We start from the raw sequence: 15255 nt of genomic DNA, 5'->3' as shown, positions 1-15255 counted from the left end.
TGTTTAGAAATGTGTCATTTAATCTCTAAGTATTTGGGGGATTTTCCAGCTTTCTTGCTGTTACTGATTTCTAGCTTAATTCTATTGTGGTCTCAGAGCAGATATTAAATTATTTCTATTCTTTGAAATTTGTTAAGGTGTGTTTTATGGCCCACAATGTGCTCTATCATGGTGAATGTTCCACGTGAGCTTGAGAAGAATGCATTCTGATGTTGTTGGATGAAGTAGTCTATAGATGTCCATTATATATAGTTGATTGATGGTGTTTGAATTCAACTATCACATTACTGATTTTTTTGCCTGCTTTTTCTGTCCATTTCTGATAGAGGGATGCTGAAGTCTCCCAATATAAGAGTGGATTTATCTATTTCTCCTTGTAGTTCTATCAGTTTTTCCTCACACATTTTGATGCTCTTGTTAGGTGTGTACACATTAAGAATTGTTAGGTTTTCTTGGAAAACTGATCCCTTTATCTTTATATAATGTCCCCTCTATCCCTGATAAATTTCTTTGCTCTGAAGTCCACTGTGTCTGAAATTAATATAGTTATTCCTGCTTTCTTTTGATTAGCACAGTGTATCTTTAATTTACTTTTAATCTGTATGTATCTTTACATTTAAAGTGAGTTTCTTGTTGACAACATACAGTGGGTCTTATTTTTTCATCCACTCTGATAATCTGTCTTTTAATTGGGACATTTAGGCCATTAGTATTCAAAGTGATTATTCTATAGTTGGATTAATATGCACCATATCTATTACTGTTTTCTACTTGTTGCACTTATTCTTTGTTCCTATTTGTCTTCCATTCTCGTGACGCCTTTTTTGGTTTTAATTGAATATTTTATATGATTTCATTTTCTCTCCTGTATTAGTATATCAGTTATACTCCTTTCAAAACCTTTTTTAGTGATTACCTTAGAGTTTTCAATATACATTTAAAACGAATCCAAATCTACATTCAAGTAACGCTATACCACTTCATGGGTAGTGCAAGTACCTTATAGTATCAAAGTAACCTAAATTCCTCTCTCCCCTCCCTTGTATCATCACTGTCATTTATTTCACTTACACATAAGCATATATGTACATACATGTACATAATTGACTATATTGTTGCTGTTATTATTTTGAACATTTTAATCTGTTAGATCAATTAAGAATAAGAAAAATAAAAGTGTTTCTTTTACCTTAATTTATTCCTTCTCTGGTCCTTCCTTTCAAATGTAGATCTGAGTTTCTGACCTATATAATTTTTTCTCTCTCTAAAGTTCTTTAAATGTTTCTTGCAAGGCAGGTCTATGAGTAACAAATCTCAAATTTTTATTTGTCTGAGTAAGTATATTTCTCCTTCACTTTTGAAAGATAATTCTGCAGGGTACAGAATTCCAGGTTAGGTTTATTTTTTCTCTCAACACTTTAAATATTTCACTCCACTCTCTTCTTGCCTGCACGGTTTCTGAGAAGTCAAATCTAACTCTTATCTTCGTTTCTCTATAGGTAAGGCATTTCCCCCCCAGTTCTGGCTTCATTCAGGATTTTTTTTTTTTTTAACTTTGGATGTTACACTTTCCTGCTTTATTTTATTTTATTTTTTAAAAATTTTATTTATTTATTTTTGGCTGTGTTGGGTCTTTGTTTCTGTGCGAGGGCTTTCTCCAGTTGTGGCAAGCAGGGGCCACTCTTCATCGTGGTGCGCAGGCCCCTCACTATCGCAACCTCTCTTGTTGCGGAGCACAGGCTCCAGACGCGCAGGCTCAGCAGTTGTGGCTCACGGGCCTAGTTGCTCCACGGCATGTGGGATCTTCCCAGGCCAGGGCTCGAACCTGTGTCCCCTGCATTGGCAGGCAAACTCTCAACCACTGCGCCACCAGGGAAGCCCCATTCAGGACTTTTTTATCTTTGGTTTTCTGCAGTTTGAATATGATATACACAGGTTTAGTTTTTTTTGGTGTTTATCCTGCTTAGTGTTTTCTGAACTTCCTGGATCTGTGGTTTGGTGTCTGACATTAACTTGGGGAAAATCTCAGCTATTATTTTTTCAAGTATTTCTTTTTTCCTTTCTCTCTTTTTCTGGTATTACACATATGTTGAACTTTTTGTAGTTGTCCCACAGTTCTTAGATATTCTACTCTGGGTTCTTTTTTGTTTGCTTCTCAGTTTTGGAGGATCCTATTGAGATATCCCCAAGCACAGATTCTTGCCTCAGCTGTGTTCAGTCTACTAATAAGCCCATCAAAGGCATTCTTCATTTCTGTTACAGTGTTACATTTTGACCTCTAACATTTCTTTTTGGTTGCTTGTTAGAATTCTCATCTATCCACTTACATTGCCCATCTGTTACTGCATGCTGTCTACTTTATGCATCAAAGCTCTTAGCGTACCAATCAAAATTGTTTTAAATTTCTGGTTTGATAATTCCAACATCTCTGCCATATCTGAGTCTTTTTCTGATGGTTTTTCAATCTCTTCAAACTGTGATTTTTTTTTTGCCTTTTAATATGTCTTGTTATTTTTCTTTGATAGCCAGACATGATGTACTGGGTAAAAGTAACTACTATAAATGGGCTTTAGTAATGTGGGTGGTAAGATGTGCGGGGAGGGGAAGCCTTCTACAGTCCTATAATTGGGGCTCAGTCTTTTAGTGAGCCTGTGCCTCTGTACTGTGAACTTCATACGTTCTTCTCAGTTTCCCCCACCTTAGGTAGAGCGGGATGCTTAGAGTGGGCTGGAGCTGGGTATATCCTTTCTCCATATAGAAGGCTAATGGGGACTAGAGTTGGGTATTTCCCTTCCTCCAGGTCAGTTAGGCTCTGAAAATACCCCAGCAGGTTAGGATCCTGTTAAATAGTTTTTCCCGAGGGAAGAACTTGTTAAGAAGAACAGAATGTGCTCTTGTATTTCAAAATGGTTCCCTTCACCTTCCCTCTGCTCCATGAACAAGGGAATTTGTGTCTGATATTCACTGTGAGAGCCTGGTAGACCTCCAAGAGGTAAAATTCACAAAAAGTATGGTATCCCCCAATGACTGGGTCCCCAAGGAGTTTTTATTTCTCAGATTTGTTCACACTGAGTTTTCAGCAATTCATCAATTACAGTCCAGGTTTCTTTACCCCAGCTCTGGTTCACATGGAGGTTTATGCTCTGGTTAGATGTGATTCTCTGTATTCACCTGTTGGCCTCTCTAATTAAGGGGGCAGTAGTTTGCTCTGTGACTTCACTTCTCTTGTGGATCTAAGAAGAGTTATTGATTTTTCAGTTTGTTCAGGTTTTTCTTGTTATTAGGATGGAGTGGTGACTTCCAAGCTTCTTACATGCTGGATCAGAAACCAGAGTCTTCCTTGTGTCTTTTCCTGACCCAATTTGATGGTAGAGAAAGGCTTTGGTATAAAACAAAGGGGAGCAATGAAGCAACATGCAAAGCCAAGAACAGTCTTGTGCATCTGAATTTGAAAACCATGAGGGCTCTGTCCTGATTCATTCATTCATTCATTAGAATGTATTTACTGGATACTTAATTAGCACCTCGCACTGTATAAGGTGTGGGGTGAGCACTGACTGACACAGAAGAGGCCTTTCATAGTACACTTTATATTCACAAGTATATTCACAAGTACATAAGCTTGAAAGACCAAGAGATCTAAATAAGGGAGACTGGACAACATCACGAATAGGCACTCAGCCTGACTCTGTTCAAATGGAATTCCAGGGACCTAGATTTGCACCTAGGTTTTTCCATACAATAGCTATTTAACTGTAAGCAGGTGACAATTTCTTTATGCCTCTGCTTCACCATAAAGGAAAGGAGGATAATATGTTTATCTCATAGGTTTGCTATGATGATGTGATTAGAAAATAAACTCAAAACATGACATTTATTCCGTTACTTCTGACAATTATAATTAATAAATGATAGCCTCTGCCATTATTGTTATTTTCTTACTACTTCTACTGTCTCTATAGCTACTACTCCCACTAAGGCTACTACTTACTGTTACGGGAGTGTAGGTCAGGTGCAAATCAGGATTAAACATGTTTTTAGAAACATTCATTGACAGCTGCATAATAATCCAGATTTGTTTTTTCTCAGTGGCATAATTTACCCAGATCTATAGGAAGGCAAAAATGCAAAGGATTTCATGGTTGCCATTCCATAACTCTCTTCCAGAAAACAGCACAAAAAGGTAAGAAACATGGCATCATATCCTGTTGGTTTCTTAGATCCAGGCATCAAGCTGGCAGTTATTATTCACAAGAGAAATCTTAGCCTTCTCTGTGATTAGCCACAAATACCCAATTAAACATGAATCCAAGCTCCCAATGAGTACACATATGCCTTGGCCAAGAGAAGCATTGTCATTTGCTCAGTCTTTCTTCTAATCTGTCTTGTCTTTTTGGTCCATGTGGCTGTCAGACCTTCTCTAGGGAGGACCATTCAGGGCCATAAATAGAAATCTGGAATCTCACTGAGCAAGGCTTACTCGGCACATGAATATTATTTGTAAAAATGAAATCTGGGATCTTATGGAAGCACTTAACAAATCCAAAACAAGAAAAACTCTCCCACTCACCAAACATCATCCAGAGTCTGAAGGAATGAGTAACAACGCTAAAAGATACACCAAAAATGCAGTTTCCTTACTGAACTAAAATCAAATTTCCCCACAAATCATCGAAAATCCTCTTCCATGTTTTCACTTTTTCTATCTCCTGTTTATTCCCTTTTAATTAGCTCCCGTTTTCATTTTTTACTCCATTTCCATTTTTCCCCTTGAATTTACACAGGTTATTAAATTTAAAAACCTTTCATTCTCTGCCTTTGCATGCTCATTATTTTCCATTTCTTTTCTGGGGCCTAATTCTGATCTTTTAGCTATTTGGCATTTTGAGCAGGTACAAAAAGAGGCTGGAGGTTCAAAGGTATCTTCTGCATTTCTTGACCTCTTTGATTTGAAAGCACGTTACCTTAATAATAAAAATGTCTGGGTTACACATTTGATATACAGACCAGACAGAATTGAGTGCAGGACATTTTTTGAGCCTTTAAAGAAAAGCCCAGAAAAGGATCCTGAACTAATTTTCCACTGATTCTCTGTTCCTCCATTCCATTGTTTTTCTGTTACCTTTTATACATCTGTGGAGCCCTTCAGAGTCATTTGGGATTATTGATTACGAAGCAGCAAAAATCTTTCATACTGCATGCAGGGTGATTCCAGCCTCTCTCTCAGCTACCCTTTCAATCATATTATTTCTACTTATCAAACGTATTTTACTCCATAATTCTTTTTAGAGTCAAACTAGTTTTCAAGTTACTATTACTCATTGAAAAGTGACCATACAAAAGTTGAAAATCTGTAGATTTAATGTCTTTTGTCGACATTAAAATCTGTCGACACTTAATTTCATGCTCTGTTTGTCCCATTGTTCAAAGCAAATAGTAGTTAAGTTTTCAGCTGTGTGTATGTGTGTGTGTGTGTGTGTGTGTGTGTGTGTGTGTGTGTGTGTATTTAGTTCGTGGCTCCAGTATTTTACAATATTAATATATCGCTTTTAAAAAAGTCTGCTAGAATAGCACAGGGAGATCAGCTCGGTGCTTTGCGATGACCTAGAGAGGTGGGATAGGGAGAGTGGGAGGGAGGCTCAAGAGGGAGGGGATATGGAGATATATGTATACATATGGCTGATTCACTTTGATGTACAACAGAAACTAACACTATTGTGAAGCAATTATACTCCAAAAAGATCTATTAAAAATAAAAAAAAAGTCTGCTACACAGGAAAGTGTCAAATAATTTATAATTGTCACGTGATAACACTGGCTTTGTAGTTCCTATTTGCAAAGTGTTCTGATTTCCACAGTTAACATATTCAGTAGCACTTCTACATTTTTCTTTATTTTCTATTTTAAATAATTCAACTGTACATCCAGATGACAGAGGACTGAACAGAAGGGCAGCACTAAAAGCAGGGAAAATGCCTCTGCATATTATAATTCAAATTATTTAAAAGCCACTTAAAACAAGCAAACAATTATTAATAACTTTGGATGACTATTTTCTGTCAGGTGCATACCAAGTTTTTAAATATGCTGCTAAGTGGTCCCTGCTAGCTCTCAGAGGTTTAAAAGAAGAAAACTTCAACATGATGAATTTTAAATATCAGGCAGAAGGCAAATGGCTAGATAACTTTCTAAAGAATACTTGGAAGATTCATTCACTCATGAAATATTTGAGCAAGTATCCATGCAAAGCGCTTTGGAATGCACTAGTGAGAAAGAATGAAAAGACCCCTGCCTGCAAATGGCTTACATTCTAGCATAAAAGACACACTCAACAAATCAACAGTGAATAGTGATGAGTGCCATGAGGACAATACAGCTGGATGAGGAGAGAGCATGGGATTAGGACGGCGAGGAGGAGCTCTGTGAGAGATGTCTATTTCAGATGGGGGGGGGGTCAGATGTATTTCCTATCACAACTAGTCACTAAAATAAAAACTGATACTTTGAAAAAAATTAACATAAATAAACCTCAGCATGAGATTATGAAAATTAACAATGGTGTTACAACATTGGTTTTATTGAACAGTTTCTACTTTTCAATAGAAATGTGTTTTCCAGTAATAACATGGCCTCCCATCTGCTCTGAAGTCCCATGTGATATTGACCCTCACAAATGCTCCATCCCCATGAAGTATTATGATTTGCATTGTCCTATAACCACATAATTACACCGTCCAATAGGCACACAGGACATTGTACTGTTTGATGGACCGGGTATAAAAACAGAAACTAACAATCAACAACTCATGAGGGGGGATTGGAGGGGATTCATTTACTCAATTCATTTATTTGACATTTATTAAGTGCTTACTACATGCCAGGCACTGTGCTATCTGCTGGGGACACAAAGATGAAAAATGATGGCTTGAAGCCAAGGGTTTCAAAAGAGAGAGAAACATAATTGGGTACAAGCAGTATATGGTAGAAGTGCAAGGAGAGAGAAGTGCAGTGGATGATGTGGGCACCTATGGGAGTACATCCAGCCCGTGGCCCGCATAAGCGAAGGTGACATGGAGTCAGAGAGGAGGGGGAGTAACAGCGGGTTGTTTTAGAACAGAGGCACATGAGGATATCAGTGTGATGAAAAGGAGAAACCAGAAGACTGAGAAAGTTGGAAGATCCTGGGAAAGGAACACTATTGATGAAGAAGTGTACAAGAGGATGGGAGAAGAGATGGGGTAGACCACGAGTGATGAAGTCAAGAACAGTGATGTAGTGTGGTTCCCACATATAGTAAGAACGCCTGTGAGCACACTCATGCATTCTCTCAAGCTGTGCTGGGCTGAGTGCTGGTGAAGCGAGAGCGAACGAGACCCATTTCTATGGTCCCAGCTGGCAAACCTGACCTGACTGGTACCCAACATAACATCCCAGGTTCATCACCCATCACTTCCCCAGAACTATTTCTCCAACTACATAAACTATTTCTCCTGCCCCTTCTTTGCTTCTGTGCCCTTGTGCATAATGTTTTATTTTGCTAGGATGTCACTTTCACTTTCTTTACGTGAAAAATTCCTGCACACCTTTCCAAGCCCCAGGTCAAATGCAACCTCATTTGCAGGATTTCCCCAATTCCCTCTCCTGCCTTGTTCCCATAGTTGTTGGTAACATTCTCCCACTAGAATCCCTTTCCCAGTGGGGCTTAATTATCTGTCTACAGGTCTGCTCCCACACACAACCGTGAGCATTTCAAGAGTACTCACAGTTCTGTCCATCATTTCTACCCTTCATAGCTCCAACACAAGATCTGCCATATAGTAGGTGTTGATTATTTAAATATTGGCTTTTATATCATTTATTATTCCAGCAGTCATTTAACAAAGACTCAGATATCTGAGACAGAAGACATTATACTATGGCTGTTTTATTTTTAAAAAGTATACATAGTAATTCTTGAATGCATTTTCACTGCAACAGTTCAAACAGTACAGATGTATAAAGAGCCACGCACTCTTTTCATACTATTTTCCCAATTCCATTCTTCTCAGCAGTTAGCAACTATCATCACTTTGAGGTACAGCCTTGCACATGTTTTCTTTCCTATGTATTTTATACCTGTATACATGCAGAACAGGAATATATGGTTTTCTGTGAGCCCTGCCCATCCCTATGAATGGGACAGTACCACGTGCATTTCTTTTCAATTTGTTTTTACTTAATAGATTTTAGAAATATTTTCCACCCTAAAACATATAGATTCACCTCATTATTTTCAACTGCTGCACAGCGTTCACTAGTAAACAGAGACATGCAAAGGAGAACCACGATTGAGTTCTTACTCAAGAAATATGCAAGTACTGAGAAAATTGATAATATCCATCGAGGAAGTGTGCTCTCTCAGACTAGTTTTGTTTTTTTTGAAGTGCACATTAGTGTGTTTCTAAATGTTCACAAGGTGCAATTCCACTTCAAGGTCTCTGTCTAGAAGAAGCAGAGATACGTATGTATAAAAGAATACATGGGGGCTTCCCTGGTGGCGCGGTGGTTGCGAGTCTGCCTGCCAATGCAGGGGACATGGGTTCGAGGCCTGGTTTGGGAGGATCCCACATGCCACGGAGCAACTGGGCCCGTGGGCCACAATTACTGAGCCTGCGCGTCTGGAGCCTGTGCTCCGCAACAGGAGAGGCCGCGATAGTGAGAGGCCTGCGCACCGCGATGAAGAGTGGCCCCCACTTGCCGCAGCTGGGGAGGGCCCTCGCACAGAGACGGAGACCCAGCACAGCCATAAATAAATAAAAATTAAACTTTAAAAAAAAAAAAAAAAAAGAATACATGTAGGTGTGCACACGTGTTGCTATGGTATTTGTAATAGTGAAAACTTGGAAGCATCCTAAATGTCCATAAAGATTTAATAAATTATGGAATATCTGCACATTGTTTTGTCAGTTTTGGGTATGTGGTATTGAAAGAATCTAACTTTATTCTGGTCCCATGTCTGTCCCTTCCTAAGGCTGCTTTATTTCAAACCTCTCTCATTTCTAATATTTTCAAATACTGCAATTCAGGACTACGTGTGCATCTGATAATGGGATCCCTTTAGAGACATCACTTATTTCCAGAGATTTTAATAGCCTTGTCTTGTTTCTCTTCCTACACAAAATGAAGGATACGGTTATTCTGGTAAACTAGTACAAGCCTCTCCTTCATTCTGACACCAAACCTGAATTTGACAAGATAATAGTTTTTGCCTTATTATTGATAACAGGCATGTGTTGAATGTTAACTACATTTAAGGTATTGTGGAGGGGATAGTGATAAAACACAAAGGTACACCAGTTTCACACACACCAGATACTCTTAACCGTGCCAATGATGGATCATTAAAAAGGAAACAGGTAGAATGTTTGCATGCTTTTTTGTCTGTCCATCCATCCACCCCATTCATCCATCCATCCATCTTAGAATGATACAGTGAAAGACAGATTAAACAGAACCCTCCACAAAATCAAACAAGAAAGAAGGAAAGAGAGAAAAGACAGACACAAACCTGACACCATGGCTGAAAATAAGGGCAATGAGAAATGAGAACAATTTTCAAAATCAAAAGCAGAGGCCAAACTACCACTTGGAAATACAGAAGAAAACTGCTGGTTACCTCCAAATGCCAGGATAAAAGGTTAAGTTCTATAAGAAATAAATTAAAAGGGGAGGAAAGTGCTGAGTCTAAAGAGAATCTTCAACTGGTATAGGGTATGGATGGCTCCTGTCCAGACCAAAAAACTGGAACTTCACAGGTGGTGGCATAAAATTTGAACCTTGAACCTAGACAGACTCACAGAGCAGATGTAGCCCAGCCACAGGCAATGGGGAGAAGCTCGGTCAGGAAGGGCAGCAAGATGCTAGGTGTCAGTGACACAGTGGCCCAGGCAGGCGTTACTAGGTCAGGAGGTGTAGAAGAAAGAGAGTAATCTACCCGGGAATCACAGGGAGCAATGGCACATGTGAAAGCCAGCGACATGTGGGAAGGCGAGCAGGTGGTGAGTGGGCAGGAGAAGGCAGGGCTTCCACCGCCTGGCAAGCGCTCAGGGAAAGAACATGGACTCTGGGAGGGCAGGCCAGTCACCAAAACTGGGCACCCTAGCCTTGCAGGAACTGAAGGACAAAGGGGAAAATCCAACCAAGGAGAACAGAATAGTGATCCTATTTATTACCAGTACCACGGTACAGTATGGGGCTGTGTCACAGCCAGAAGGATTAAGCCCGGAAAAGCCCCAGTGGCAAGACCTGACCCCTGAGGACGAGTCCTTAAATTCCCCCTGATTAACGACCACTCATCATCCCAAGCCCTTGGCCTGGGGTAGAACCCGGAAGTGTGGTCAAATGGCTTCAGCTGTGGGCATCAGAGGGCTTCCAGGGCAAGGGGCCAGGCAAGTCATCATACTCAGTTAGTGTGTTTAGCAGGAGGAGGAGGGAAAAGTGTGGTTTTGGCAACACTGCTGGAATTATAAGGCCTTAATTAGATTACTGGATCAACCTCTGACTAGCAATGAATGTCCTTGGGGAGGTCATTTAATCTCTCTGTGAGACTATGTCTGAGTTTCCCCATTTAAAAAAATGAAAATCATATTTCAGGGGCAGCTTACAGGAGAAGCTTTAAAGAGCCATACTGTTGCTAAAAGGATTAGGATTTCAGCTGATCCTTCCATTATATACTGTCCTTCACACTCTGGCCTTGCAAGGAGGGCTGGGAGAAGTCCCCTCAAATAACAGTTGCTAAGGAATGCACTAGCTTTATGTCTCTGATAGGCGAAGAAGTTAACTTTGCCGAACCTAAATTGGTTGTGTTGTAAGACAGTTTGATACAACTGAGCTGTTTACCTTGAAGAAGCCTGCAAAAGAGAAATAGGGACAAAGAGACTTGGTATTTCCACCGGCCCATGAGAGTTGAATCAGAACCACTACCGAGAACACGTCATAGAAAAGATGGCTCCAGAAAAAAAAGGTATCAAAGGTTGACAACAGTTAGAACCAGGGAAATAATCAGATTAAGTAAGGAGAGCTATTCATATTTGGTAAAGTGGTATTAATTTGGAGTCTAACCAATGGAATGTTGACTATTTAGCTAAGAATAAATGGTGTTTCCCCAAAGTTTCCAAAGGCAAGCCAGGAAGGAACAAAGAAAGTCTTTTGGAAGTGGAGTAAAGGATACACAGAAACAATTCTATTTGGTATTATCTGGCTTCTTTATTTTGAGCGAATATGGTGCCTGTTAAAGTCTCCTGGTGGGCTGCCCTTCTAAGCTTTGGAGACAAGATTTGCAAATGGCATTATCTAAAACTGGAGCTAATAAGAATCGATTACAAACAGAGGTTGCAGCACCATGGATGGACCTAGAGAACATCACACTAAGTGAAGTCAGACAGAGAAAGACAAACATCATATGATATCACTTATATTGATATGTGGAATCTAAAAAATAATACAAATGAATCTATTTACAAAGGAGAAACAGACTCACAGACATAGAAAACAAACTTATGGTTACCAGAGGGGAGAGGGGAGGGGAGGATAAATTAGGAATATGGGATTAACAGATACACACTACTATATATAAAATAGATAAGCAAGGATTTACTGTATAATACAGGGAACAATATTCAATATCTTGTAATAACCTAAAATGGAAAATAATCTGAAAAAATATACCTGAATCACTCTGCTCTACACTTGAAACTAGCACAATAATGTAAATCAACTATACTTCAATTAAAAAATGAAATAAAATTAACAAACAAAAAAACAAAATAAATGGAGGATGTTAAACACTTAAAGATTTATCCTACCATAAGAAATAGTTTGGGAACACCCCTAAGTTCTGTTAAGATAACCTGGAGTTTCCCGAGGAAATTATAAACAGAAAGTAATGGATGTTATGCTTTGCTGTACTGTCTTAACAGAATGGTTTGGTCTTTATGGAGTGAAAGCAGAGGTCAAGTCCATGGTTTTCAATGTGTCTGGTACTACCCAGTGGAGAGGGTTCTCAACATCCTTAGCCGCAACCCTGGATGAAAATTAGAATAATCTGGAGAATTTTACAAAGAGCAATGTCTGAGATCCACCCCAATCAAATTAAAGTGGAATCTCTGGGAGACAGATTTAGGAAGCAATGATTATACTTCCGGGTTGAGAACTGATACACACAGTTGACCCTTGAACAACACAGGTTTGTACTGTGTGGGTCCACTTACATACAGATTTTTTTCAATACATACTACAGTACTACATGATCAGCAGCTGGTTGAATCCATAGATGTGAATATCAGATTTGGAGGGCCCACTGTAAAGTTTCCCTCCGATTTTTGTCTATGTGAAGGGTTGCACCCCTAACTCCCATATTGTTCAATGGTCAACTGTATACCTTCAGATGGGTGAGTGGAACTCCTAAAACTCGATGGCTTTCTAATGACTCAACTTCCTTTGCTCTGGCACCATGATGAACAAGCAACCTTCTTGTGGTTATCTGATTTTCTAGGTTGACTCTTGTTCTAGAGGCTAAAATAAGGTGATCAGCTGACCTGCTAGCCAGTTAGTTGTTTTTAAAACAATAAAAGTGACTTATTTGTCAATTGTCTTGTTATTCTGAAAAGCCCTACAGCATCTCCAGAATCTGTTTAACTAGAGAGGAAGGGATATACATAGCTTCAGATACGTACAAAACAGAGGCTAAGACCTGGATCCTTCCTGACTCTCAGGTGCTGCCCTCAAGAGAGCATGTAGTAGCCTCATCAATCTCACAGAACTTTAAAGGCAGTTATTGTATTTCAAAAAGGAAGAGTTAATTCTATTTTTTTATCATGGCAAAATAATTACATACAAACAAGATGTGAGGTATGCTTTCCTGATTGCCTTGGTCTTCTGCATCTAGAGAGACCAACATCCCTGTTTGCCTGGGACCAGGGGTTCCTGGAAGCTGAGATTTTCAGCTTTAAAACAGACAGTCCTGGGGAAATTATCCCTTAGGGGTTCCTGGATCTCAAGACTTTGAATGCTAAATCTGAGATGAGTTGGTTCCCATGCATATCCGTAGTTTTCTAAGATGGAGTTACTTTCTAAAAGAGGTGTCATTGATCCTTTAGTGATAACTAAAGGGGAAAAAGCAGATTAGAGGAGGAATTACAGATGTTCTCCATCTCACATCCTCACACCAACAATGAGAAACCAGTGAAGACTCCACTGCACAGCCTGAGTTAACACCTAGCATAGGGGGTCTTCAGATGAAATCTAGATATAGGATTGAATACAGTCACAGCTCAGGAGTTGGCAACATGGAAAGAGTAAACAGGAGTCCCAACACAGGTCTGGGAGCTTGAAGAGCATGGGGAGGTCTCAGACCAGGGCAGCCAGCTGGTTCCATGTCATATAGAATCAGAAGCCAAGACACCTTTGAAGCCATGTGGCCACAGCTAACATTTGTTGAGTACTTAGACTAAGACATTTACAAAGATTATATAATTTAATCACAACTCTATGAAAGAAATCCAATTACCATCTTCATCTTATATATGAGAAAACTGAAGTTATTGGTATGAGTTTTATTCACCTTTGTGTTTCTTCCATGCCCAGCCCAAAGTAGGCACACAATAAATCCCACAAAAATATTATTAACCACACAAAAAACTTCTCAGTGTGGGAAGTATTTTAAAGGACAATAAAAGTCTTTTGCTTTTTCGGGTATTCTGCAAAATGGCTGTCATCTGTTTAAGCAGGTCTGTAACTGACCATCCTTTACAAATTACTTAAAATAAAGACAAGAAGGAGAAGTATTCAGATTAATATTATTAATCCAACACTCAAGTGAAATGAAACTACAAATGATGTGTTCCGGCTATCAGTAATAGTGAGAGAGAGAAAGAAAAAAAAATGGAGTGTCTGTGTTAGGAAGAAAAATTAAACTGAAAATTAGATTCCCTGCACACAAATTTTGACAAAACTTAAAGGAAATTAATCAACCACTTTACACTTGCTTTGCTGATCACAGAAGGACTCCGACTCCACTTGACATAAGCAAATAAAGATGGTAACACTTGACATGTAATTCTTGGCTCACTTAATTGGGCTGCTTCACAAACCATTTTTGGTAATCAATGGTTCCTAGTAGGAATCACAAAAGAAGACACCAGGATGTTGGAGAGAGAAAATGACAGGACTGCATTTTCTTGAGTTATGTATTCAGAGACAGTGGGCCAATCATCAAATGCTTCTGACACCTGTCTATAGTTCCTCGTCCCCATGGCTGCACCTGGGCCCCTTTGGACCCTTACAACCAATTATGGCCTGGGGATCCTAAGGTCAGACTGCCCAGGGTCAAATCAGCACGCGACAGCTGTATGACCCCGAGTGGATCATCTTAGCATGTCTCTGTCTCCTTGTCTGTAAAGTGGGAATAACTGTACCTATCTCACAGGGTCGTTGAAGGATATTAAGTGGCATAACCCATTTAGAGTGCCTGGAGTAATGTTTACTATATGGAAACATTTATATGAAGGTTTCTTACTATTATCATTTCAAAAACTGTGCTGCATCTACTTCCAAGTTAGGGTCTCTGACCTGGGAGATCCATATGCCTCGTATGCTCCCCTGCAGAAGGACATGCGGCCACGATCTTCGCTACAATGTCAGCTCAGCGTAAAGTAGGTAACATCAAGCTATCTAGGCTGCAGTCACTTACCTTACAGGCTTGTTGAACACCCGATCTAGGACAGCTCTGCGCTCAGCAGCTCCTGGCAGCTGCAAACCCATGTGAAGCGCGGCACAGGCCAAACAAGCTAGTTGGTAAAGATCTGTTTGAATCCTGCCCCATCAATTATGGTCTGAGACAACAATGCAGAGTAGATGGTTCTCAATCTATTTATGACTCAGGGTCAATCTATTTATGACTCCGGGTTGCTAACTAGACTACACATGCCAATCACCCTGATGCTCTTCTAAGTCAAGAGCCCAAAAGGCCACTCAACTTGTGGCTCTCTGAGGTTCATAAGGATGGGGGTGCGGCACCGCACTACAGAACACTTTATCTACCCAGTGGGAGACTGAGACCTGCTTCAAGCCCCCGCCTCTTTTTCCAATAATCCCACTCCTGTAAACCACAACTCTTACTTTGTGGCAACTAATATGATAGTGTGTCCGCAGTACAAACGTGGAAATGAACAATAACAAATAGCAGAGTACCCTAGAGTACACACACACACACACACA

The 15255-nt window shown here is 39.7% G+C and overlaps 1 protein-coding gene across 5 annotated transcripts in view; it reads right to left on the bottom strand.

Annotated features, from left to right (window-relative positions):
* SAMD12 (sterile alpha motif domain containing 12) overlaps positions 1-15255 on the bottom strand; it is a 488950-nt gene that overhangs the window by 329385 nt on the left and 144310 nt on the right. For 3 of the 5 annotated variants that reach the window (XM_082364472.1, XM_082364473.1, XM_082364476.1), the window contains exon 3: positions 3992-4108. The exons of the other annotated variants lie outside the window; for them this stretch is intronic. In XM_082364472.1, coding sequence (XP_082220598.1) covers positions 3992-4108 — 117 coding nt within the window. The remainder of the gene's footprint in view (positions 1-3991; positions 4109-15255) is intronic. 5 annotated transcript variants of the gene reach the window in all.

Source organism: Balaenoptera borealis, assembly GCF_965194805.1.
Source record: "Balaenoptera borealis genome assembly, chromosome: 17".
NCBI lineage: Eukaryota > Metazoa > Chordata > Mammalia > Artiodactyla > Balaenopteridae > Balaenoptera > Balaenoptera borealis.
This window is presented reverse-complemented; position numbering and strand designations above follow the sequence as displayed.